Source organism: Coturnix japonica, unplaced genomic scaffold (genome assembly GCF_001577835.2).
Source record: "Coturnix japonica isolate 7356 unplaced genomic scaffold, Coturnix japonica 2.1 Scaffold494, whole genome shotgun sequence".
In the NCBI taxonomy this organism is placed as follows: Eukaryota; Metazoa; Chordata; class Aves; order Galliformes; family Phasianidae; genus Coturnix; species Coturnix japonica.
In genome coordinates this window covers 55,013-79,168 of record NW_015438892.1, presented here as the reverse complement: position 1 = coordinate 79,168, position 24,156 = coordinate 55,013, and the positions used below count along the sequence as shown (strand labels likewise).

At 53.4% G+C, this 24,156-nt stretch overlaps 1 protein-coding gene across 5 annotated transcripts in view; it reads left to right on the top strand.

Annotated features, from left to right (window-relative positions):
* The window catches only part of WIZ (WIZ zinc finger), a 55,483-nt gene that overhangs the window by 14,796 nt on the left and 16,531 nt on the right, over positions 1-24,156 (top strand). For 3 of the 5 annotated variants that reach the window (XM_032441564.1, XM_032441567.1, XM_032441566.1), the window contains exons 2-5: positions 8,530-8,590; positions 10,552-13,022; positions 13,226-13,585; positions 23,460-23,651. In XM_032441564.1, the coding sequence (XP_032297455.1) occupies positions 8,530-8,590; positions 10,552-13,022; positions 13,226-13,585; positions 23,460-23,651 (3,084 nt within the window). Of the gene's footprint in view, positions 1-3,234; positions 4,134-8,529; positions 8,591-10,551; positions 13,023-13,225; positions 13,586-23,459; positions 23,652-24,156 lie in introns of those variants that run through there. The other 2 variants (XM_015887174.2, XM_032441565.1) reach the window with 2 other exon arrangements.

Here is a 24,156-nt window from a genome sequence, read left to right as displayed (position 1 = left end):
TGCAGGTCCAGTAACATCCCATAGAGCTCTATGAGGTCACAGCGGATCCCAGTAACATCCCAGTAACATCCCAGTGAGCTCCGCCATCGCTGCATCACTCCTCCTACAGCTCCATCCTTCAGCAGTGCTGGTTTGGTTCAGCCTTGCGGCTCAGTTGTTTGCTTGTTTCCAGCTTGGCTGATGTCATGAGGATTAACATTGGTGTCTATGGGTGACTGTTCTCCCATGTTCTCAGAGGATGGGATGCAATGGGAATTGGGGTGGGTAAGGAAGCAGCCATGCAATGGGATGCAATGGGAATGGGGTGGGTAGGAGCAGCCATGCAATGGATGCAATGGGAAAATCGGGGTGGTAGGGAGCAGAATGCCCCATGGGATTGCAATGGGACGGGGTTGGGTATGAAGCAGCCCATGCAATTGGAATGCAGTGGGAATGGGGTGGGTAGAAGCTAGCATGCAATGGGATGCAATGGGATCGGGGTGGGTATGAGCAGCCATGTCCAATGGGATGCAATGGGAATGGGGTGGGTAGGAGCAGCCATGCAATTGGGAATGCCAATGGAATCGCCGGGTGGGTTAGGAGCAGCCATGCAATGGAATGCAATGGGAATTCGGTGGTGGGTAGGAGGCGCCATGCAAATGGATGCAGTGGGAATGGGGTGGTAGGAGCAGCCATTGCAATGGGATGCAGTGGATTGGGGTGGGTAAGGAAGCAGCCATGCAATGGGATGCAATGGATCGGGGTGGGGTAAGGACAGCCATGCAATGGGATGCAGTGGGACTGGGGTGGGTAGGAAGGCCAATGCAATGGATGCAGTGGGAATGGGGTGGGTTAGGAGCAAGCCATGCAATGGATGTCAATGGGAATGGGGTGCGGTAGGAGCAAGCCATGCCAATGGGATGCAGTGGAAATGGGGTGGGTAGGAGCAAGCCCATGGCCAATGGGATGCAATGGAATGGGGTGGGTAGGAGCAGCCATGCAATGGGATGCAATGGGATGCGGGTTGTTGGGGTAGGAACAGCCATGCCCAATGGGGTATGCGAATGGGAACTGGGGTGGGTAGGAGCAGCCATGCAATGGGAATGCAATGGGAAATGGGGTGGGTAGGAAGCAGCCATGCCCAATTGGGATGCAGTGGGATCGGGGTGGGTAGGAGGCAGGCTCACTGCAATGGGATGCCAATGGGGATGCAATGGGAATGGGGTGGGTAGGAGCAGCCATGGCGCAAATGGGATGCAATGGGATCGGGGGTGGGTAGGAAGCAGCCATGCAATGGGATGCAATGGGATCAGGGTGGGTAAGGCTGCAGCCATTGCATATGGGATGCATGGGATCGGGGTGGTAGGTAGCAGCCATGCAAATGGGATCGCAATGGGAATAGGGGTGGGTAGGAAGCGCATGCAATGGGAAATGCAATGGACGGGTGGGTAAGGAGCAGCCATGCAATGGGAATGGCAATGGGAAATCGGGGGTGGGTAGGAGCAGCCATGCAATGGGATGCAATGGGAATGGGGTGGGTAGGAGCAGCCATGCAATGGGATGCAATGGGATCGGGGTGGGTAGGAGCAGCCCCATGAAACTTTCCAAAGTCAGGGTGAGCTGCTGAGTCAGCACATCCAGTGCCCTCCCCTCTCCCTGTGCTGTTCCCCACCCCCACAGACCACTTCCTGAGCAGGCGTTGCCTTTGTAACTGCTTTGGGGGGGAGCACGTTGTGATATAGGGACGGAATTACCCACGCACGTGGTGGGACCCAGCGTGAGCTCTTGGGGTGCACAGCATCCAGGTAGGGGGAAAGCATATCTCTGTGTCTGGGGTCTGGGAGATGCGTGGGGCGCTCAGTGGATGGGGATGTGGTTGCATGTGGGGTGGGAACATTCAGGCTTGGTTATAGGGGAAGTGGGAGCTGGGGGGAAGCTGGTGCTCACCCTGAAGCCCCCTGTGTTGATTTACAAGGTTTCCTTGTGAATGTGGCCATTGCCAAGCATTGCTGGTGGATGGGGGACGTGGGATGGTTGTGGTCTTGTCTCCATGATGTGGTAATTTGGGGGGGCTTTGCTCTGATTGCGATCTGTCCTCCATTATCTTGTTCCATATCAATGTTCAACATCAATGTTCTGTGGCCATTTGTTAGGAATATTTGAATCTAGATGACTTTAAAGCATTTCAGCAGTGCTTGGCAGTCCTTGTCTCTGGGATTCCTCATGGTGCTGGTTCTTCTTGCCGTAAGATCTACATTGGAGGGACCAGGACGTTGTGCCTTTCCTCCTGCTTGTTGTGACGTCCCCTTATAGCCATGGCGTTCCAATGGGGCAGAGCAGTGACCATCAGCCAGCCAGACCTGCTCCTCTTCACTTCTGGATGCTGCTCCTACAACTCACGTCTTCCACATCGTGAACATGGAGAGAATAGAAGGGATAGAAATAGGATCTGACTCTTTCACTCTTCAAATCGGGCCTGGGCTGAGGGCTTAGTGAATGTATGAGAATTGCAAGAGACCTGGGGCTGCTCAGCAGTTGAGTTGGGCAGCTTTGAGCCTTTTTGAGTGTGGAGAATTGAGCTGGGCGGCTTTGAGCCTCGTTGTGTTTTCAGGTAGAGTTGAGTTGGATGCCAAAGCCAAGAGCAGGTTGTTCATTTGGTTCGGCTCGGACAGGCTCCAAGGATGGATGTAGGGTGGGTGGTTGTTCACCATTCGGAGCCGGTCTGTCGTTACGTATTAATTCATATGAGTTCTATGATTTCACACCACATTTATCATGTCTGTACAACCCTTCGTCTCACTCTGGGTCATCTCCAGATCCGAAGCAGCTCATGGAGCCAAAGGGATCAAGTACGGATGGTTCTGCTCCTACTACAGCTCGGTATAACCTGGAAGAGTGGATTGGGCATTGATGGATGGCAGCAACCAAAACCATGGCATCCTTTGGTCTGTTGGTTTTAAGCCACATTTGGAATGCTGCGGTTTGGGCCCCTTTTCCTGGTTGTGGAGCAGAAATCTCAGTGTTTGGATGCTGGTTGCTCAACATTTGGCTTTTCCAGCTTGATTTCCAGCTCTGCAGAGGGGCAGAGGGAACCGTAGCAGCACAAACAGAACACGTCAGTGTGACTCGCAGCCCCGTCCTCAGCCGGCCAAGCCCGAGTCAGATGAGACACGATGTGCTGCCAGCACGCCGCGCTTTGAAGAGCTCCTATCCTCAAGGTCACCTGCCTGGGGGCTGTCCTTAAATACAGCCCTGAGCTGCTGCCGTGCAGAAAGAAAAGCAAAGCAAAGCATCCCGTTTCTGTCTGCGGACGGCCAAGGTCTTTCACCAGCACCGGAGGAGGAAAACTGACCCCAAAAACATCCGTTTTCAGGAGGAAATGTGAAATTCATGGCTCTGCCCAAGTCTTCTCGCCAGCTCATCTGTATTCAGGAGCGTGAGCGGAGCCTTCAGCAAAGCCACAGCAAAGGGACGGAGAGCACGATCATCTTGTCCTACCCTGGGGAGCGACTGGACGCACACGTGAGACACAGTGGGATGGTTCCTGATGCAGAGAAACGATGCCGTGCTCTTGGGATGGAACAGAATTTGCTCTGAGGCAGGACTTGGAGCAGGAATAACATGAGGGATATTGAGGATTGATGTTGTGCTCTTGCGATGGAGAGCAGTCCACCTAACCTGGAGATCTGGGGTAGAAAGGCCATCAAAGAGCCTGAGGAGCAGTGCTGTCCCATTGGGATGGAGGAGTGCTCTGCCCTGCTTCAAGGTTTGCAGCAGTAAATACCATTAAGGATCAATACCGTTAAGGATCTTGAGGAGCGATGCTGTGTCCTTTTGGTGGAGAACCATTAAGGATCTCGAGGAGCCACGCTGTGTCCTTTAGATGGAGAACAGTCCATCCTATTTGTGGATTTTGGGGCAGAAACACCATTGAAGAGTGTGAGCAGTGAATGCCCTCCTATTGGGATGGAGGAGTAATTGTCCCTTCTGGAAGAGCTGGAGCTGCAATGTCATCACAAGTGCTTGGTTTGGGTTTGTAGGACGCCAGGCTGCTCCTTTGGGTGCCCTCAGTGGGAGTGTTGGGGTGCGAGCAACTTTCTCCTCTTGCAGAGAAAGGCTCTGTGTTCATGTAGGAACTGCGGCTTCTATTACTGGTGAGTTGGGAGAAGAGCTGTTGTACCCTTTCCCTTTTTGTTTGTGTGTGTGGAGCGGTTTTGTTTTGCTTCTCAGCCCAAGGCCACGCATTCCTTGCATGGGAATCCACTAGTTTGGAAAGAAAAATATAACCCTGTGCCATCCAAAGCAGCAGCAATCCCTGCTGTCGGGGCGGTGGATGGGGCTGCGGTGTTTTCCCACCTCTGTGCTGCACCATCTGCTGTTTTTCTGGCTCCGTGGGTCACTGCTGCCTCTTTGGACTCCACGTGTCAAGCCAAAGGTCTGTGGTTTTCCTTCCAGGCTATTTACAATATGCAGAAGCTGCCGGTGCCAATGAGAGAGTCTTCCAGCATCATTTGCTCTCAAATTAAACACCCAAGATGAAAGCTTTGCCCTGAGCAGGAGCTACTCTTTAATTCCAGAGCTAACTCATGCCTTGCAACACCCTGCGTTCTGCAGAGGATGATGCAAGACTTCACCTCTTGCCTAACCCTCCCTTATAGCCTCCTTGCTTGCCTAATACACCCCTGCTCTGATGGTAGTAGGGGAGCTAAAGTACCTCTTTTTGCCCCATTTAGATGTCTGGAGGGGAAAAAAAATGCCAACAACACAGGTTGGTTCGTTGCAGGGTTTGCTGCTTGTTTGGGAGACTTTTGGAAACTTTTGGTCCAAAAAGTAGTATTGCAAATTCTGGTCCAATCTTCTTGATTTCTTTTGGTTTTGGGAGCGTCTGGTTTTGGTCTGTGCCAAGTGTTCACCCTTAGGAAGAGCCCAGCTGATTCGGAGGGATGAAGGCAGGGCTGATTCTCCCTCCCCATCCTGTATTGCTGAGATACGGGGTGCAGATGGGCTTTGAAGGTCAGGTGGGCATCCTCCCATTTGTGTGGTGGAGGGGAGCCCTTCCAGTGCATTCAGACAATGGGCCCTTGCACAGATCAACAGCTTTCAAAGTTTAGGAAATAGTGTTTTTGATGGATTTCCTTTAAATCTGAAGGCTCCTCCAGACTGTTTCTAGAGACCTTATTGGGAGCTGCATGTGAGAGCTCCAGGAAAATGTAATTTCTTGGTCAAACTTCTGAAGCATCTCATCGTTTCCAGCTGCTGTAGTGCTGAGGTGATCCACCATCCCAAAGACGTCTTTGCTTTGAGCCCAGTGTTCAGAGTATGGCCAACTTCAAAACTGTTTGAGTCGTTCAAGCCCCATCCGCTTGAGTTTCGAGAGTCTTCAGGGATGGAGATGATCTACATCCCAGAAGGGTCCCATGGGAAGAGTTTCCTGTGTTGTGACTTCCTTTTCCTTTCATTATGCATGTCCAGGAGGGGTTTGGCTCCATCTTCTCCCCACCCTCCAGTTAGTGGCTATAGGCAGCACCTTCCTGCTCTCATCTAGAAGCTAAACACTTCCAGTTTTCCCCTTGCTTGCCTTCATTCATTGAGTCCTCCTGTCCCCCATGGCTGGGGGCCTTTGTTGGACTTACTTCTTTGGATGTTGGATCTATCAACATTACTGCAAGGGCATTGCTCTTTAAAATAAGTAAATATTTTATTAAATAAATATTTATTAAATAAAAAAGGTCATAGCTGGGTTGAAAGGATCCCATTGGAAAGAGCCTTTTGTAGACCCTTTGGGTAGAAAGGATCCCATAAGGAAGACCTTTTTGGAGACCCTTTGAGTAAAAAGGATCCCATAAGGAAAACCTTTTTGGAGACCCTTTGGGTAGAAAGGATCCCATAAGGAAGACCTTTTGGAGACCCTTTGAGTAAAAAGGATCCCATAAGGAAGACCTTTTGGAGACCCTTTGGGTAGAAAGGATCCCATAAGGAAAACCTTTTTGGAGACCCTTTGGGTAGAAAGGATCCCATAAGGAAAACCTTTTTGGAGATCCTTTGGGTAGAAAGGATCCCTTAGAAAAGAATCCCTGGAGACCCTTTGGGTAGAAAGGATCCTGTAGTGAAGAGCCCTTGGGAGACCCTCTGGGTATGAAGGATCGGACGTATGCAAGAATAATGATGTGATAAAGCACTTTGTAGTGTGTCCTTGTATTCCTGGGTGGTGGCGGTGACAGTTTAGGTAAAACCACACTTTGTGAGCGTGCTGTTAAAGCTCTGCTTATCAACGCTGCCCGCCGTGACCTTGGCGAGACGGAATGCTTTTGGCCCTAACGGAGACGTCGTTATTACTCAATGCATGACCTTTGGAATGTGTTTTGTGAATAACCTTTGCCAAATGCAGCTAGAAATGGGTTCACCGTGCGTAGGAGAGCTCCTGGTCCTGGTGTAACCATTCCATACTGGGAACATAGAGCTGGTTTTCCTTATCTCTGCCCTTTGTGTGTGTTTTGGCTGTTGCAAGCTCACGTGTTGGCTCGATGTTTGGAAGCGTCTCAGTATCTTGGCTTCTCTAACTCTTAGAATCATAGAATTACCCAGGTTGGAAAAGACCTTGAAGATCATCAAGTCCAACCGCAGCCTAACCAAAACCCTAACTCTAGCAACCCTACACTAAATCATATCCCTGAGTAGAGATATCTTGGTGTAGAGGAAAAAACATAGAAGTGTAGAACTTTATGAGATGGAAGGGACCCATGAGGATCATTGAATCCAACTCCCTGCTCAACACGAGAGCTCCCAAAGTCCAAACCCTGTAGCTGAGCGCGGTGTCTATCTTGGTTAAACACACCAAATATCTGGGGCTGCTCCTGGTGCATCTTGCTCTCTACACCCAACACCATCTTCATGCCCCTCCACTGGACAGTTTTGTGTCCTTTCTATGTAGTGGATCCAATGGATGAGAGTGGTTGACCTTATGGCTGCTGCCTTGCTCTCCTGGGAGAAGCTGCAGTTGCGCTCCCGTGGTCGGAGGAGCAGCTCTCTCTGGATTACCATAGAGGGTAAATGTGAGCTTGCTAAGTCCAAGACATTAAACTCCCTCATCTCTTGCTGTTTCCAAGAAACCAGGATTTGCAGGGAGCACAGTTACGTGCTCATCAGGAGGAAGATAAATCACGGCGTGTTTTCCTCTAAAGGAGACAGCTGCTAAAAATAGGAGCCACGCTGGAGCCGTGCGGAACAAAGAGCCCCTGGAAGGCTCCTGCCTGTCCCTTCACCCACCATCCCCTCCGTCAGCTTCCTTTCTCCTCCTGTCTGCTGCTTTCGGTTTGATTCCTTTTGGAAGTGTTTGACACTCTGCCCTTTCGGGAGGGTTTTCCCATCCCTTCCCCCACGTGCCTGGCCAGGCTGGTCAGTGACTCAGGCTTTCCTGAATGAGCACTGTTTGTCCCCCGTGACCTCACAGCTTGGCTGTGCATCCCAATGGGGCTTTTCCAAAGTGCTTCTGAAACAAAAAACAAACCCTGAGCTGCTGGAGTTCAAGGCCACCTCTCCTTGTTTTCTGATTGTGCCGATGGAGGATTGCCACGATGGCCCCATCCAGATGAAAGACTCAGAACCCATCATCTCCTTCCAAGGGATCCTCAGCTTTAAGCTTCTCACCCCTCACTTGAGATGTTAAGGTGGAAAACCAGCAATGGCTTTTCATGTTCCTTTGCTTTTGGGGCAGGTTCTGCTTTGCCTCCTTCATCTCCATCATGATGGTCCCAAATTTCTTCAGCTATCGTGCTCGACTTTTGGCACATAAACAGCCAAAAAAAAAACCACCAAGCATGATCTACAAGTGGTTGCATCAGTCAGGGAGGGGATGGAGGTCAGTTACAGTCATAAGGACCACAGTATATCCTGAGTTGGAAGGGACCCATTGGGATCATCCAGTCCAGCTCTTGACTCCATAGCTGCAATGTGCACGTGGGTCTTGTGCCCGCTCCTCTCTCTGCTTGCGTTCTCTGTCCAGGCAGGTATGATCCATATGTCCTGCTTGGACACCAACAGAACTATCTCCACTTCTTTAGGCCTGATCCTGGTCCAGCTGAGCCCTGTAGAGCTCAGCAAGATTCACCTGTGCATTGTCAACCCCAGGCAGGTTTGTGGTAAGCACCACCACCCCAAGGGTCCCACCACCAAGCCTAGAATGATGCTCAGCTGTGCACCCAGAGGAACCAGAGCCCATGGGATGCCATCTGCTTTATAGAGTGGACGAAACCAACCCCTCCAGGTTGGCAAAGCGTGGCTGGAGCTGTGCACATCCCCTCTTTAACCTGCTTAGTTGCAGGAGCGATTATCCACCAAATACTTTTTGCGCGGGATTAAACCCTCTTAAGTGTGGCTCAGCAATCCTCCCGTAATCCAGACCCGGCCGTAGCAGGACAGGGCAGCAGGAGCAGAGGGGGTTGATCTGCTGGGAAAGCTTTTACTTTCCAACACCCAAATCACGTTGATTGCAAATTGCACTGCAGGAGCCTCACTTGGGCACTGACCTTGGAGCTTTCCTCTCTGTTGCAGATGAGCCTGATCCTGCCCTCTCCGGTGCTGTCCCAGCCCCAGCTCACAGGACCGAACTCGGGTAAGTGCCCTGGGGTTGTTGCAGAGCATCTCCCCTCGCTAACAGCACAAAACCCCCAAATTTCTGCTTGGCTGTCCCCAAAGAGGGTTGTCCCAACCACCAAGGACGTCACCTTGGAACCAGCCAGCACCATCCCTTCTCTCCAACGCTCACTGTTGGTTGCTCCAACGTAGCTTCATTTCACCACTTCCCACCACCATCCCTTTCTTCTGCCCACCCCACATCGCCCCTTGGAACACCTCAGTTCTGCTTTGCTCTCTCGGGGTCACCCCTGGTACAAGGGGAAGAGGTGGCTGCTTGGATGGGGGTCCCCAAGCTCAATAGGGGTGTCCCTTACACCTCTGAGCACACTGGAAAAGCAGATTGAGTGGTGGCAGCCCATGGTTCCTTATGGGAATCTCTCTCCCTCAGCCTTTGTTTGTCGATACAGTCCATGCCTGGCATGTTTTAATGGGTTTATTTTAGTATCTGTTGTTGAATGATCCTTCCTGGGCCAGCGGTTTCCTTAGCGAGTTATTTTTAATAATGTTTGCGGTGCATATGGGAATCGCATTTCCCTGCTAGTGTGCTGCAGATGATGGAGAGCCCGTCCTCTCAATTTCTCTGTGTGTTTAGGGAAAGATTTGGAGCTGGGAGGGCAGATGCAGGATTTGGTTTGCCCCTGAACTCTGCTTTTTAGGAAATAAATAGGTTTAAAAACCACACGTGGAACTGGAAGCCCCGCTGTCCCCAACAAAGAAAGGCACTTTATTCTCCTGGCAGCACAGCCTGACCCATGAGATAACACTGCTGACCTGGAGCAGCTCCTTGCACAATATCTTGAGTCTTTGGGCTCTTTTAGGCTCTGAGTTTCTTCCCTTGGGAGTGGTTCCAACAGAGCCCCAGGGCACGGTGCTCTTGGCCGCTCATCCCTTCCATCAGCACCCCATCAGTAGATGGGAGTTGGTGGCATCTCCTCTGTCTTCCCATCCCTGCCCCAAGGCTTGGGCCACAGGTTGGGGTCTGCTGGCATCTTCCAGACTCCATGAAGTGGAGATATCCTCTTCCTTCTGTCTGGGTCCTTTTGGTGTTGGGCTTTCTGTTCTGATTGAGATTTGGGTCAGGACTGTTCTTTGTGGATTGCTTGGAATCTCTTCAGAAGGCTGAATATGGTCATCAGGTGCTTTAGGATTTTATGGTTTCCCTAGTGAGCCTCCCACCACCCTTGCAGAAGGGCTTGACGCTCTGTCTCACTGTGCAGACATCTCCAATCCCTTGGGGCCATTCTTCAGAACATTGGGTACTTTTCATTGCACCTTCGTGGTCTCCTTTTTTTCATATGGGACAAAGATTTCAAGCCCAAACATTGGACTTTCAAAGCCATTTGGATTTGGAGCCCATGGGGTTGTTCTCCGGAACCCAACACGTCTTTGCTGTAGTGGTGGTATTAACAGCACTATTTAGTTGGCCTTGTGTCACCCAGTCCACCAGTATTGTTGCCACATGAAGACTTGTTTTCCAGCTCTTTGATGGGATCTTACTAACTTTGGGGTCCTGCTGAGGATTTGGGGGAGGAAACAACTCAATCCAGCGTGATTTGGGGTATCTGCAAGAGGGTGGAAGGATGGAGGATGGTATTTTCCCCCCTTGTGCTGCAGAGAGAAACTTGTACTTCATGATGGGGACAAGCTCCTTTAGTCCCACAGACCTTTGGTGTGTTTCACGTTGGCATATCTGTCCTGTATTTATGCAGCTCATTGTCCTGCTATTTGGCTTGTTAGTACAGAGTGTCACAGTTGGGTAAAAGGGCAATGGCCAACGGAGGGTGGGATGGGATGGGATGGGATGGGATGGGATGGGATGGGATGGGATGGGTGGTCCTTGGGCTCGTTTTCTTTCATCCTGAATCTTTGATGTTCGGGGTGATACGGGAGGAATCTGCCCTGTTAATCAGCTGTTAACTGTCCAAAATTCTTTTGCAGCTCCAAGACTGAAGAGCATTTAGAGTTCCAGAAGACTTTGTACAGAGCGGACACCAGGAGCTCCTTGGAGTTGCACGCCATGACCGTGTCTGGCAGTGTGCCCTGGGACACCTCCGCCCTGGAGACGCGAGCGGGTGATGGCAGAGAAGAAAGCACTTTAGAGAGACTCTCTGGCTTGAAGGACTCAAAGGACATGTCGGCATTTCCAGGGGATCCCCAGGTTGTAAATACAGTGCGGGTGGATCCTGAGGATCTGGAGAGCGATGCTGAGGAGATGGCTGCTGGCATGGCGGCATCTGGGACGCCCAACCCTTGCACGGGGCCACCGGTGGGTGGTGGGGAGGAGAAATACCTTAAACCTGAACCAAAGCAACTTGAAGGTGTCGGCAAAGAGCACTTAGAGAAAAGCCGGAGGGGGATCCAGAGGGTTGACTGGATTTCTCGACCCAACAGAAGCCCGAGTCCTCACTACAAAGACGTGAGCAAGCCGACGGATGTAGCAACCAATGTACCCTACCGGGGACAGGCTGTGCGTGAAGTGCCTCCTCCGCTGACTCCGACAGTGTTCAGGAAATCTCTGAACCCTGTCCTCAGCAAGTCCAAAACCCTCGAGACCCCCTCGTCCCAAAGGAAGGGGCTGGGGGTTGACTCGGATGCGGGTGAGATGGCTGAGTGGACCATCCCAAAGCCAGCTTTGCAGCTCAGCACCGACCTCAGCATCGGCAAACAGTCATGGATGGTGAATTCTGAGGATTCTGTGGAGAGGATCCCATTGATGTCCCTGGAACCCTCTCCCTGCAGCTCCTATGATGTGGAGATGAGGCCCTACGTGTGCAGCGTGCTGGTGGAGGAGCAGGGCAAAGAGGAGCTGGGCCCCGAGGAGGACCCCACAGTGTACACGTGCATTGAGTGCAGCATCTACTTCAAGAAGAAGGAGCACCTGATGGATCACATGCTCCAGCACAACCGTGGACCAGGGAGGGACCAAGACGGGGATGCTCTTGGAGGGCAGTGCCAGTTCTGCTGCAATGAGTGCGGGTGGGCGTTTGGGGACCTGGCATCGCTGGAGCAGCACAAAAGGCTCCACCAGGAATCCAGGGAAAAAATCATCGAGGAGATCCAGAAGCTGAATGAGTTCCCAGATGAAGGTCGGGAAGCCCGGCTGCAGTGCCCCAAGTGTGTCTTCGGCACCAACTCCTCCAAGATCTTCGTGCAACATGCCAAGATGCACGTCAAGGAGAGGAAGGACCAAGGGGCGAAGGGCTTGAACCTCTACGGGGGCGGAGAGCTGCAGGATGGAGCCATGCACGGGATGTACAAACACTTCAAACCCAATGAGCACATGCCCCTGCAAGTGCAGGCACCTCTGCACGGCAAAGGGCTCAGCACCTGCATGCTCTGCAGCTTTCCAGCACCCAACGAGAACATCCTCAAAGAGCACATGAAATACGCCCATTCCCACTTCTCTTGGGACGCGGAGGTGTATGAAGAAGACCCCAACCAACCTGGAACCAGCAAGGATGCCTACAGCCCTGCCGGGCCGGGCCGCTTCGCAGACACTGATTATTTTGGCAAAGCAGACCAGCTCTTCCCTCCACACCATCGGGAAAGCATGTTGCATTACGACATCCATGGTTTCACCGTAGATCACCCAAGACACAACAAAAGCAATGGGGGTAGCAAAAAGGACTATGCAACGACAGGGTACCATGCCAAGAAAGCAGCTCCGTACGCTGCCCGGCACAAAAACACGGGGCTCTCCTCCACAAAGGCTTATTCACAATTTGCTCTGCAGCACCTGAAAAAAAAAACAGCAGCTCAGCACCTCGAAGCCGAAGGTGACGGTCTGAGGAGTCACCCAACGGGAATGGAGGAGGTCAGGCACAAATGGATGTTTATCAACGAGGTGGGAGGCGTGGAGGGTGAGTTTTCCATGACCATGGACACGGACTTGATGGAGCACAGAGTCACCAAACCCGTCACCATCCCTCCAGCTGCTTTGGACCTCAAGAGGGCCTACAGAGACACATTGAGAGCCACAGACCCTTTGATCGCCTCCGAAGAGCAGCAGCAGCAGCTGAGGATGATGGTGCCCATCGTTCTGCTGGAGGAGGTCAACCCACACCCCAAAGCAAAGAAGCGGCCCCGGGCTAAGCTCTACAAGAAGAAAGCAGCGTTCCCATCGCGGGAGTTGATGATGGAAGAGCCTCTTCCCTTGGATATGCTCCTGTTGGACTCTCCTTTAGAGTTTGATGACTTTTTGGACTCGGACTCGCCCATGTTGAAGAACGAGGAGAGGAAATGCCCGTACTGCCCGGATCGGTTCCACAATGGCATTGGGTTGGCAAACCATGTGCGGGGCCACCTCAATCGGGTTGGGGTGAGCTACAACGTCCGACATTTCATCTCGGCAGAAGAAGTGAAAGCTATTGAGCAAAAATTTTCCTTCCAAAAGAAGAAGAAAAAAGGTAGTATGTATTCAATTTGCCATGCTTTCTATTTTCTTGCTTTAATCAGCGGGGTTTAGAAACCCCCCCCCAGACTATGGGTACGTATGGTGCCATGGCCAGCCTTGATGGCTACGGTGCATCTCATGGCTCTTTTGGGTCTAACACCCCCCTGCCAAAGACTTGATCCAATCTTTTACCTGCTGACTCTGTCCTTCTTTCCTTAGTTGCAAACTTCGACCCGAGCACGTTCAGCCTGATGCGATGTGAGTTCTGCGGGGCCGGCTTCGACACACGCGCTGGGCTCTCCAGCCACGCCAGGGCCCACCTGAGAGACTTTGGTATTACCAACTGGGAGCTCACCATCTCGCCCATCAACATCCTCAAGGAGCTGTTGGCCAACTCGGCAGAGTACCCCATGCTGCAGGCGGCGGTGGGAGCGGAGCCCTCATCCCCAGGCCGAGAGCCCCACGGCTTCATGCCCCGCAAGAGCATGACCCCCATCTCCGAGTGCAGCATTCCACGCTCTCCTCTGTCCCCATTCCCCCCATCTTGGGGAGATGAGTCCTTGCAGTCCTACAGAGACGGTGAGTGAACCCTTTTGCTGTCAGCTTCTCTTGATCCTTGGTGGAGGGGATGGATTGCTTGGCGTCAGTTTGTGCGTCTTTGTGGTTGTCGTGCTGGGTGAAGTCTGAGCCCAGTTTGGGGCAGGTGGAGATGTGATGGAAGATCTCAAGCTGTGGATGGAGGAATTGCCTCCTGCTGTGCTTAGGAAGGTGATTTCTGTCAGCAAAACTCATAAACCCAGGATGTGCATTTGGGTGTTCGAGGCCGAGAAGCGCGCTTTGGGATATTTGGGGGGGCAGAGATATTTGGGGCTGAGTGTGGCCACCTGCTCTTTAGAAGGTGCTGTGTTCACCCCTTGGCAGCTCGTTTTCCCTCAGTGTTGGTTTCCCAAGGGAGAATTGGAGGTTTGACCTTTGGGTCTTAGTGAGGCCCTTCCATCAGCAGAGCCCCCATAGTACTCGTGGAGCAGCACTGGGTTCAGAGCAATGGCTTTCCCTTAAAGCTTTCAAACTTCCCCCCCCAAAAAAAACTGACTTGGCACAAAATCTTTGCAACAAAAACATTCTCCCAAAGGCTGAAAACTCGCTGAAAAAGTGACATTGTGTGCTCCGTCACCTTTTTGAAGTCCTCCTTGTAGAGGTTGTGCTCAGCGCGATCGTACGCGAGCTTTTCGCTGCAGGGATCCATCTGTCTTTAATTGAAATATCATAAAGCCTGTAATCCCTGTTCTCCGTAACGAACACAAATGAGCACAGCCAATGCCAGCTCTTAATTCTTGTCTTGGAAGAGCTGGAAGATGAAGAGCTCTAAGCCCATGGCAGGGGCTGATGCCAAGGAGGGAGTTCAGCGTGGTTCCTGCTCCTGCACCTTCTGCTCCTGGTTAAAGCAGTTCTGAATGCAGTGAACTAATATCAGGTGTCCCCAGTATTAAATTTAAGGCTGGGGAGGGAAAAAAGGAGGATTTGTCTTGAGAAAAGGGAGGTGTGTTGTAGTAGGATTTTGTCAATGGGTTTGGCCAACATTGCTCATGTTTTTGGTGTGTGATGTTGGGAACGTCTCCTGCTCCATCCCATCTCCATCTCAGGTTGCAGAATGGCAGCGGGCTGGAACCCAAAGCCAACTCACCAAAAGGGGTGAAGTATGAAGGGGTTGGGGGTATGGGGTACTATATAGATCTATAAGGGGGGGGGGGACTTGGGGTTTGTTTTAGGGATCCATGGGTTTGCTTGAATCACTTGGGAGATGTCGGGGCACTGAGAGCTCATAGCAGGAGGGTTGAATGGTGCAGCATCAGGGAACTGATCCTATATCCTTTCTGGATGAGGATCCCAAAATGGGGCTGCCCCTTCCTTCCCTTTGCTCGTTTCCTCTCCCTCTAAATCCTGAATGGAACAAAGCCCCATTTAGGTGGCACTGAGGAGGTTCCTCATTGCAAAGCTTTGTCTCTATTGGTGATCAGTTTGCTCGTTTCCCAGCATTTTGGCTACCAATGGCTTTCTATGCATCTCTGAACATAGAGCGCATAGTGGGTGGGTGCAGGTTATCATTGGTCATAGCCAGCATGCATGAAGGGAAAGCCATCCCCTTGAAGGTCACCCAGCTGGGGGACAAAGGGAAGGTGCAAGAGGTGAGTTTTAATGATTTGGGGGAAATATTGAGGTTTTTTGGACAAAATATGCAGCATAAAGCTAGATAAACACGTAACATAATGGCTGAAAGGCAGTGCAGTCGTTGGTCATAGCCAACATGCATGGAGGGACAGCCATGCCCTGTGTGTCCTCTTGAAGGCCACCCACCTAGGGGACAAGGAGAAGAGAGTGGAGGTGTTTTTTAATGAATTTTGGCTAATATAGGGGATTTCTGGACAAGATATCCAGCATAAAGCTGGTTAAACACATAATGCATTCAGTGCGTGGTTGGGTTGTTGGCGTTCAAGAAGCCTATTGGATCCATATGATCCAAATGATGGGTACCGCTGTGACCAGGCCAGAAGCATTCGGGGTTATTTGTCTTTGGGATTATTTCCCACCAAACCCAAGCAATTCCCTTCATCTCACTTTACCTATCGCTCTGCTTCACCCACGTTCATCTTCCAACTGTGGCTTTGTCCTTATCCTCCATTTCTGCATTTTATTATGTATATACTTGTGCATTCCATTCTGTATATTCTCATATAGAATTCTGCTTGAAGGTTTGTTGCCTCTTGACTGAAGTCTCCGAGCCATCAGCACTTCCCACATCTCTGACTCCCATTTCGAGTTGGATTTGGGGTTTTTATGCCCTTCCTGCTCTTTTCCCAGCACTTTCCCCCTAATTGAATTTGTTCTAATGGTATCTTGGATTCTTTTTCCCCTTGTCTTCATGGAGTGGCATTGCCCTTCCTTGTCTTCCACACATTCTACCCAACCCTGACCTGGATGTGCCATTAAAACAGGCCCTCAATGACGACCCCTACCCCAGAAGAAGGGCCCCCAATGGTGACCTCTTCCCCAGCACAGCTGGAGCTGGGAGAGGACATTCAATGCCAATTATTTCAGCACAGCTCTGATTTCCATTCTGAGCTTCTCTTTCTCTCATTGTGGCTGCCCCCCTTCGCCAAGGAGAAGAAAAGGAATCAAAATCAAAACACCGAAGCTTTGTAGATGGGGCCTTTTGTCTTTCGTCCCATCCATGAGGCTCATCCCACGTTTGCTGCTGAAGAATGGATGTCAGAAACCCTTTGGAGGTACCTGACCCCATCGAGCCCACCTATAGAGCCAGGTCACAAAGCTCAGGGCTGTGTCCCATTGAACACATTGGATCTGTGTGGGGTGGAGGTGACAGCCCCTCCTCTGTGCCCTGAGGACCCTCCTCCTTGTGCTGCTCTCCTGACCCACTTTCCACAGTCTTTCATTCTTTTCTTGACATCCAGCTCACTGCAGAGCTCCTGTTGGCCTCTTCCTGCCCTATTTTCACAGGGGCTGAGCTACGGCCACAGGAGATGGCACTGAATTCCTCCATCCAGGTCTTTCTGTGCAGTAATTATGGGGTGATGCTTCCTGGGGGCAGCGCTATGAGATCACAGTGACCCCTTGCTGCCTTTTGGTTGTGGCAGCAATGATAGGGAATCAATTTATTTCTTAATGCTTAGGGGAAAACCCATTTCGGGATGGCTGGAAGGAGGGGTGGTTGATGCTGGGGGAGCTCTCAGCCCCAACCAAGCATTGAAACGTCGCGTATTTCTTGTATTCCAGGGCATAGGAACGTTGCTTATTTCTTGCACTCCTTCCCATCCCATTAAATTTCAGCCAGCAATACCTCAAGGTCTTCCTTCTCCGTGCATATTTTCCAGCTCTGCTTCCCTCCAAACCAAGGAGAGCAGTTCCACCCTGTGGTTAAACCTGTCTGAACCCAGCGCGGGTTGCCAAAAGGGAAAGGCAGAGTTGGCACACGTAGGTTGGTAGCACAGCCAACGAAGGGAAAGCACCACGTTGGAAACCATCGGTGAGATGGAAAACACAACACAGAGCTGGCCAAGCCTTTTGGCAGAGCTCCGTGTGCTTGGCTGGCTGGCAATAAACTGATTCTTTCATTCCTATCCCACACGGAGCCAATTAGTGGCACGGCGATTGCACTCCCCGTGCCCCTCATCATTTCCTTGCACTGTATGGAAGAGCTTGGGCCCCATTGGAATCCATATCAAGGTGCTCAAAGAGTTGACCCATGTCATCATGAGACCTCTCTCGGTTATTATTATTTTATTTAATGGCCTTGGGAATCTGGAGCCAAGAAAAGCAAGAGAGAAGCCCCTGGTAATTATAGGGCTGTTAGTCTCGCTTCAGTGCCAGTAAAAATGATGAAGATTGTTCCAGGACTTGAAAGCCATCAGTAATTGATCACAGCCAACACAGGTTCATAAGGGGAAAGTCCTGTTTAATGAACTTAATTTCCTTTTATGACAAGGTTACCCACCTAGTTGACCAAAGGAATCCAGGTGATGTCATCCTCTTGGATTCCAGCACCTCTCTGCTCTCTGGTGGCCCGATGGAGAGGCACAGAGTTGTGTCATGGGATTCTGTTAATGTAGGGTTTGGGTTTTGTGGGTGGTTTTTGGGCAGGCGTATGGAGTTATCTGGAACGTTGTTTGTTGTTAAAAGGTTTATCGCTGATATTCTGAGCGTGCCATGTTGGGAATTTGGGTTGGGATATTTCGCTTCAGTAGGAATCTGAATTTCTGTACTGTAAAATTGGGGGTCCACTATGGGTCTGGTTTTATTTTAGTTGTGAGTGCTCTTCTTCTCAGGTGGGAGGTTTGAGTTGGTGGTAGAGTTTTGCATTGGCCATAGTGGGTCAACGTTGGCCATAGTGGGCTGACATTGGGTAGAGTTTTGCATTGGCCATAGTGGGTCAACGTTGGCCATAGGGGGCTGACATTGGGTAGAGTTTTGTGTTGGCCATAGCGGGTCAACGTTGGCCATAGCGGGCTGACATTGGGTAGAGTTTTGCATTGGCCATAGCGGGTCAACATTGGCCATAGCGGGCTGACATTGGGTAGAGTTTTGCATTGGCCATAGCGGGTCAACGTTGGCCATAGCGGGCTGACATTGGGTAGAGTTTTGTGTTGGCCATAGCAGGTCAACGTTGGCCATAGGGGGCTGACGTTGGGTAGAGTTTTGTGTTGGCCATAGCGGGTCAACGTTGGCCATAGGGGGCTGACGTTGGGTAGAGTTTTGCATTGGCCATAGCGGGTCAATGTTGGCCATAGCGGGCTGACATTGGGTAGAGTTTTGTGTTGGCCATAGCGGGTCAACGTTGGCCATAGGGGGCTGATGTTGGGTAGAGTTTTGTGTTGGCCATAGAAGTCAGCGTTGGATAGGACTCCGTGTTGGCCATAGGGTTTTGTGTTGGCTGTAGGGGTTCAGTGTTGGTCATAGGGTTTTGTGTTGGCTGTAGGGATTCAGTGTTGGCCATAGGGTTTGGTGTTGGCTGTAGGGGTTCAGTGTTGGCCATAGGGTTTGGTGTTGGCTGTAGGGGTTCAGTGTTGGCCATAGGGTTTTGTGTTGGCTGTAGGGATTCAGTGTTGACCATAGTTGTTGGCATTGTGTGGAGTTCTGCGTTGGCTGTAGAGGTTGGCACCGAGTCTCAGGGATCAGAGTTGGATTTGAGGGTTTTATATTGGGTTTGGGGGTTTTGCATTGGGTTTGTGTTTGACATTGGGCGCATGGGGCTTGGGGTTGAGTAGGGTTTGGCTGTTAGGGGTGTGTGTTGGATGTTGATAGGGGCATTCTTTGTGCCATGGGTGTCATGGAGCACTGACAGTGCCTCGAGGGATGGCATGTGGGGACAGCAAAGTGCTCCTTTTTGCTTTCTCTTAGTGTCCCTGATAGAAACCAGCTGGGTCCTGACGTGGGGTGTGTGGGGTAGGGTGTGAGGGGACACAGGGCCTGGGCTTTGTACTGGATGTGGGGGCTGTGAGACCCTGACCAGGCCCAAGGGGTTGGATGGGGGACTGGTTTGTGGTGGGGGGACCTGGAGGTCAGTGAGCAGAGCTCCCATCCGTGGGGCTGCCCATCCATGGGGCTCTCCTGTCCCATCCACTGGGGGCTGCCCCATCATTAGGGCTTCCTTGGCCCACTGTTGGTCTCCCATGCTTGGGGTCTCCCATCCCTTCCCATGGATCTGCCATTCCCCTTCTGTGGGTTTTCTGTGGGTTTTCTGTGGGGTTCTCTTTTCCATTTGGGGCTACACTTCTATAAGGCTGTCCCATCCATGGGGCTCCCCTCCCTACATAGTCTCTCATCTATGGGGCTGCCCCTCCACTGGGGATGCTGATAGGATACATTGAGGGTTCCCATCCCTTCCATGTTTCCCCCTTTCCCTCCCCCACGTCCACGTGGATTCCCATCCTTTCCATTGGGTCCTCTTCCCCCCACACACTCTGTGGCTTTCCCCATCCACTGAGGTCCTCCCCCCATCCATTGCCCACCCCCCTCCATTGCCCTCCCCATCCATTGAGGTGCCTCTCTCCATTCACAGGGGTCACCCCTCGTCCTCACTGCTCTCCCCATCCATTGGGGTCCATCTTCCCCCCACCCATTGCCCTCCCTCCATGACTCTTCCCATCCATTGAGGTCCCTCTCCCCCCCATCCATTGGGGTCCATCCCCCCTCCCGGCTCTCCCCATCCATTGGCGTTATTCGTCTATGAGTCTACCCTCATCCATTGGGCCTCCCCTCTATGTGGTGCTCTCCCCTCTATGGGTTGCTCTCCTCTCTATTTGGGGGGGTGCTCTCCCCTCTATTTGGGAGGGGGGTCTCCCATCCTTTCCCCACCCCCAGTTCCCCTCTATATGGGTTGCTCTCCCCTCTATAGGGTTCTCTCCCCTCTATATGGGGTGTTATCCCCTCTATTTGGTGGGGGTCTCCCATCCTTTCCCCACCCCCATTACTCCTCTATGGCTTGCTCTCCCCTTTATCTGGGGGTTGCTCTCCCCTCTATATGGGGTGTTCTCCTCTCTATATGTGGTGCTCTCCCCTCTATAGGGTGCTCTCCCTTCTATATGGGTTGCTCTCCCCTCTATATGTGGTGCTCTCCCCTCTATAGGTTGCTCTCCCCTCTATTTGGGTTGCTCTCCCCTCTATGGGGTGCTCTCCCCTCTATTTGGGGGTTGCTCTCCCCTCTATGTGGTGCTCTCCCCTCTATGGGTTGCTTTCCTCTCTATTTGGGGGGGTGCTCTCCCCTCTATTTGGGAGGGGGTCTCCCATCCTTTCCCCACCCCCAGTTCCCCTCTATGGGTTGCTCTCCCTTCTATTTGGGTTGCTCTCCCCTCTATGGGGCAGTCTCCCTTCTATATGTGGTGCTCTCCCCTCTATGGGGTGCTCTCCCCTCTATATGGGTTGCTCTCCCCTCTATGGGGTGGTCTCCCCTCTATATGGGTTGTTCTCCCCTCTATATGGGTTGCTCTCCCCTCTATTTGGGGGTTGCTCTCCCCTCTATTTGGGTTGCTCTCCCCTCTATGTGGTGCTCTCCCCTCTATGTGGTGCTCTCCCCTCTATAGGTTGCTCTCCCCTCTATTTGGGTTGCTCTCCCCTCTATGGGGCAGTCTCCCTTCTATATGTGGTGCTCTCCCCTCTATGGGGTGCTCTTCCCTCTATATGGGGGTTGCTCTCCCCTCTATGGGTTGCTCTCCCCTCTATATGTGGTGCTCTCCCCTCTATGGGTTGCTTTCCCCTCTATGTGGTGCTCTCCCCTCTACATGGGTTGCTCTCCCCTCTATGTGGTGCTCTCCCCTCTATGGGTTGCTTTCCCCTCTATGTGGTGCTCTCCCCTCTANTGGTGCTCTCCCCTCTACATGGGTTGCTCTCCCCTCTATGTGGTGCTCTCCCCTCTATGGGTTGCTTTCCCCTCTATGTGGTGCTCTCCCCTCTATATGGGGTTGCTCTCCCCTCTATTTGGGGGTTGCTCTCCCCTCTATTTGGGGTGCTCTCCCCTCTATATGGGTTGCTTTCCCCTCTATATGGGATGCTCTCCCCTCTATATGGGATGCTCTCCCCTCTATATGGGGTGCTCTCCCCTCTGTGTGGTGCTCTCCCCTCTATGGGTTGCTCTCCCCTCTATTTGGGGGTTGCTCTCCCCTCTATATGGGTTGCTCTCCCCTCTATATGTGGTGCTCTCCCCTCTATTTCGGTTGCTCTCCCCTCTATGTGTTGGGTGTCTCCCATCCTTTCCCCACCCCCCATTTCCCCGCTCGATTTCTCGGCACTCCCCCCCCCTTCCATCCCCGCTCTCTTTCCCTCCCCGCCGATCGATCCCGTCCGCTCGGCGCTCGATTCCCTCCGCCCGGGGCCGCCCCGCGCGCCGCTCCAAGATGGCGGCCTCCACCTCCTCGCCGCCCAAAGTGACAAAAGCGGCGGCGGCCCCGCGGCCTCGAGACCGGGACCGGGGTGGGGACGGCGAGACCGGGCCCGAGGCGACCCCCGAGCCCGGTGAGCGGCCCTTCCCCCCGCTCCCGCCGCTTTCTGCTCCCCGTCGGTCCCAGCACCGCGGGGCCCGGCCCGGGGTTGAGGGAGAGCGGGGCCTTTACCGGCACCGCGCCGCGCTGTGGGGTGAGGACAAAGGACAAGGCCGGGACACGGGGCGGCCTGCCCCGGGATGGGCCTCAATGCGCGGCCCCATAGCGGCCCCTATAGCCGCCCCATAGCAGCTCCTATAGCTGCCCCATAGCGGCTCCTATAGCCGCCCCATAGCCCCTATAGCCGCCCCATAGCGGCCCCTATAGCCGCCCCATAGCCCCTATAGCCGCCCCATAGCGGCCCCATAGCGGCCCCTATAGCCGCCCCATAGCGGCCCCTATAGCCGCTCCATAGCCCCTATATCCGCCCCATAGCGGCTCCTATAGCCGCCCCATAGCGGCCCCATAGCGGCCCCTATTGCCGCCCCATAGCGGCCCCTATAGCCGCTCCATAGCCCCTATAGCCGCCCCATAGCGGCCCCTATAGCCGCCCCTATAGCCACCCCATAGCAGCCCCTATAGCCGCCCCATAGCGGCCCCATAGCGGCCCCTATAGCCGCCCCATAGCGGCCCCATAGCGGCCCCTATAGCCGCCCCATAGCCCCTATAGCCGCCCCATAGCCCCCATAGCCGCCCCATAGCGGCCCCTATAGCTGCCCCATAGCGGCCCCTATAGCTGCCCCATAGCGGCCCCTATAGCCGCCCCATAGCGGCCCCATAGCGGCCCCTATAGCCGCCCCATAGCCCCTATAGCCGCCCCATAGCGGCTCCTATAGCTGCCCCATAGCGGCCCCTATAGCCGCCCCATAGCCCCTATAGCCGCCCCATAGCGGCTCCTATAGCCACCCCATAGCGGCCCCTATAGCCGCCCCATAGCGGCCCCTATAGCCACCCCATAGCGGCCCCTATAGCCGCCCCTATAGCCGCCCCATAGCGGCCCCTATAGCCGCCCTTATAGCCACCCCATAGCGGCCCTTATAGCCACCCCATAGCAGCCCCTATAGCCGCCCTTATAGTAGCCACCCCATAGCGGCCCCTATAGCCGCCCCATAGCGGCCCCTATAGCCACCCGTGTACCGAGCCCCCTATAGCCGCCCCATAGTGGCCCCCAGGCCCCACCTGTGGGTTAGGCCCCCGGGCTCTACTCCAAAGTTGAGCCCCACAAGCTGCCCCACAGCAGCACTAAAGCTGCCCCATAGCAGCATAAAGCTGCCCCATAGCAGTCCCCTGCCAGCCCCCCAGGCCCCACGCCCAGGTTAAGCCCCACAGCCGCCCCAGATCTGCCCCACATTGACCCACAGCAGCCCCAGATCTGCCCCACAGCAGCCCCAGATCGGCCCCACCCCCAGGTTAGGCCCCACAACCGCCCCACATTGGCCCCACCCCCGAGTTAAGCCCCACATCAGCCCCACATTGGCCCCTCCCTTAGGTTTGGCCCCACAGTGGTCCCAGATCTGCCTCCCAGCTGCCCCAGGCCCCACCCCCCGGGTTGGGTCCCACACCCCTGCCCCACAGCGTCCCCAGGCACCGCCCCTGGGTTGGGCTCCAGAGCTGCCCCATAGCAATTCTATGGCTGCCCCACAGTGTCCTCAGGCACCACCCCTGGGTTGGGCTCCATAGCAGACCCAGAGTCACCCCACCGTCCCCCCATAGAGCTCAGCATTGTCCCACACACCTTACAGAGGGGTCTCAGAAGGGAAAAGCCTCTTTTCCCCTGCACAGATGGACTGGAAATATGGGAAAGCCCCTTTTCCCCTCCCACGTCTTTCTGAGGGGGTATAAGTAGGGCAAAAATATCCCCTTTCCCCTTCCACAGAGGGATTAGAAATGGGGAAAAGGTCCCTTTTCACCCCAAATATCCTCCGGGGGGTGGGGGCTGATGACTGATGTTCTTCTCTCGGCAGTTCTTGCCCCGGAGGAGGAGGAGGTGGTGGCCATGGAGGTGGGTTCCCCCCCCCCACCTCCACCACCTCCACCGCCACCACCGCTGCCCAAGAAGAGCTCGGCCCAGGGGCAGTCGGAGCCCCCCGCCCGCATAGGGACCAAGCTGTGCACCGAGCCGTCTGGCGGCAAAGCGGATCCACACGACCCTAAAAGTGAGTATTGACAGCACCTCCAGCCTTAGGGAACAGTGAGAAAGTGTCGTTGGGGGGTGGGATGGGGCTGTGCTCAGCGTATACTTGTCAGCTGTGGGGTCTGTGGGGGCCGAGCGGTGCTTGGTGGGGCCTGGTGAGGGGTGTCGTGGCTGTGCTGCTGTTGTGCCCCCTGAGAACATGGGAGTGTCATGCCCTGAAAGCTCAGGGATGTTGTGTCCCAAAACCTGGGGATCTTGTGCTTTAAAACTGGAGGGTTTTGGGCCCTAAAACCTGGGGATGTGGTGCCCTAAACCTGAGGTCTTTGTGCCCTAAAACTTGGGGATGTTGTGCCCTAAAAGCTGTGGAAGTTGTGCCCTAAAACCTGAGGTTTTTGTGCCCGAAAACCTGGGGATGTCGTGCCCTAAAACCTGGGGATGTTGTGCTCTAAAACCTGGGGATGTGATGCCCTAAAACCTGGGGATGTTGTGCCCCAAAACCTGGGGATGTTGTGCTTTAAAACCTGAGG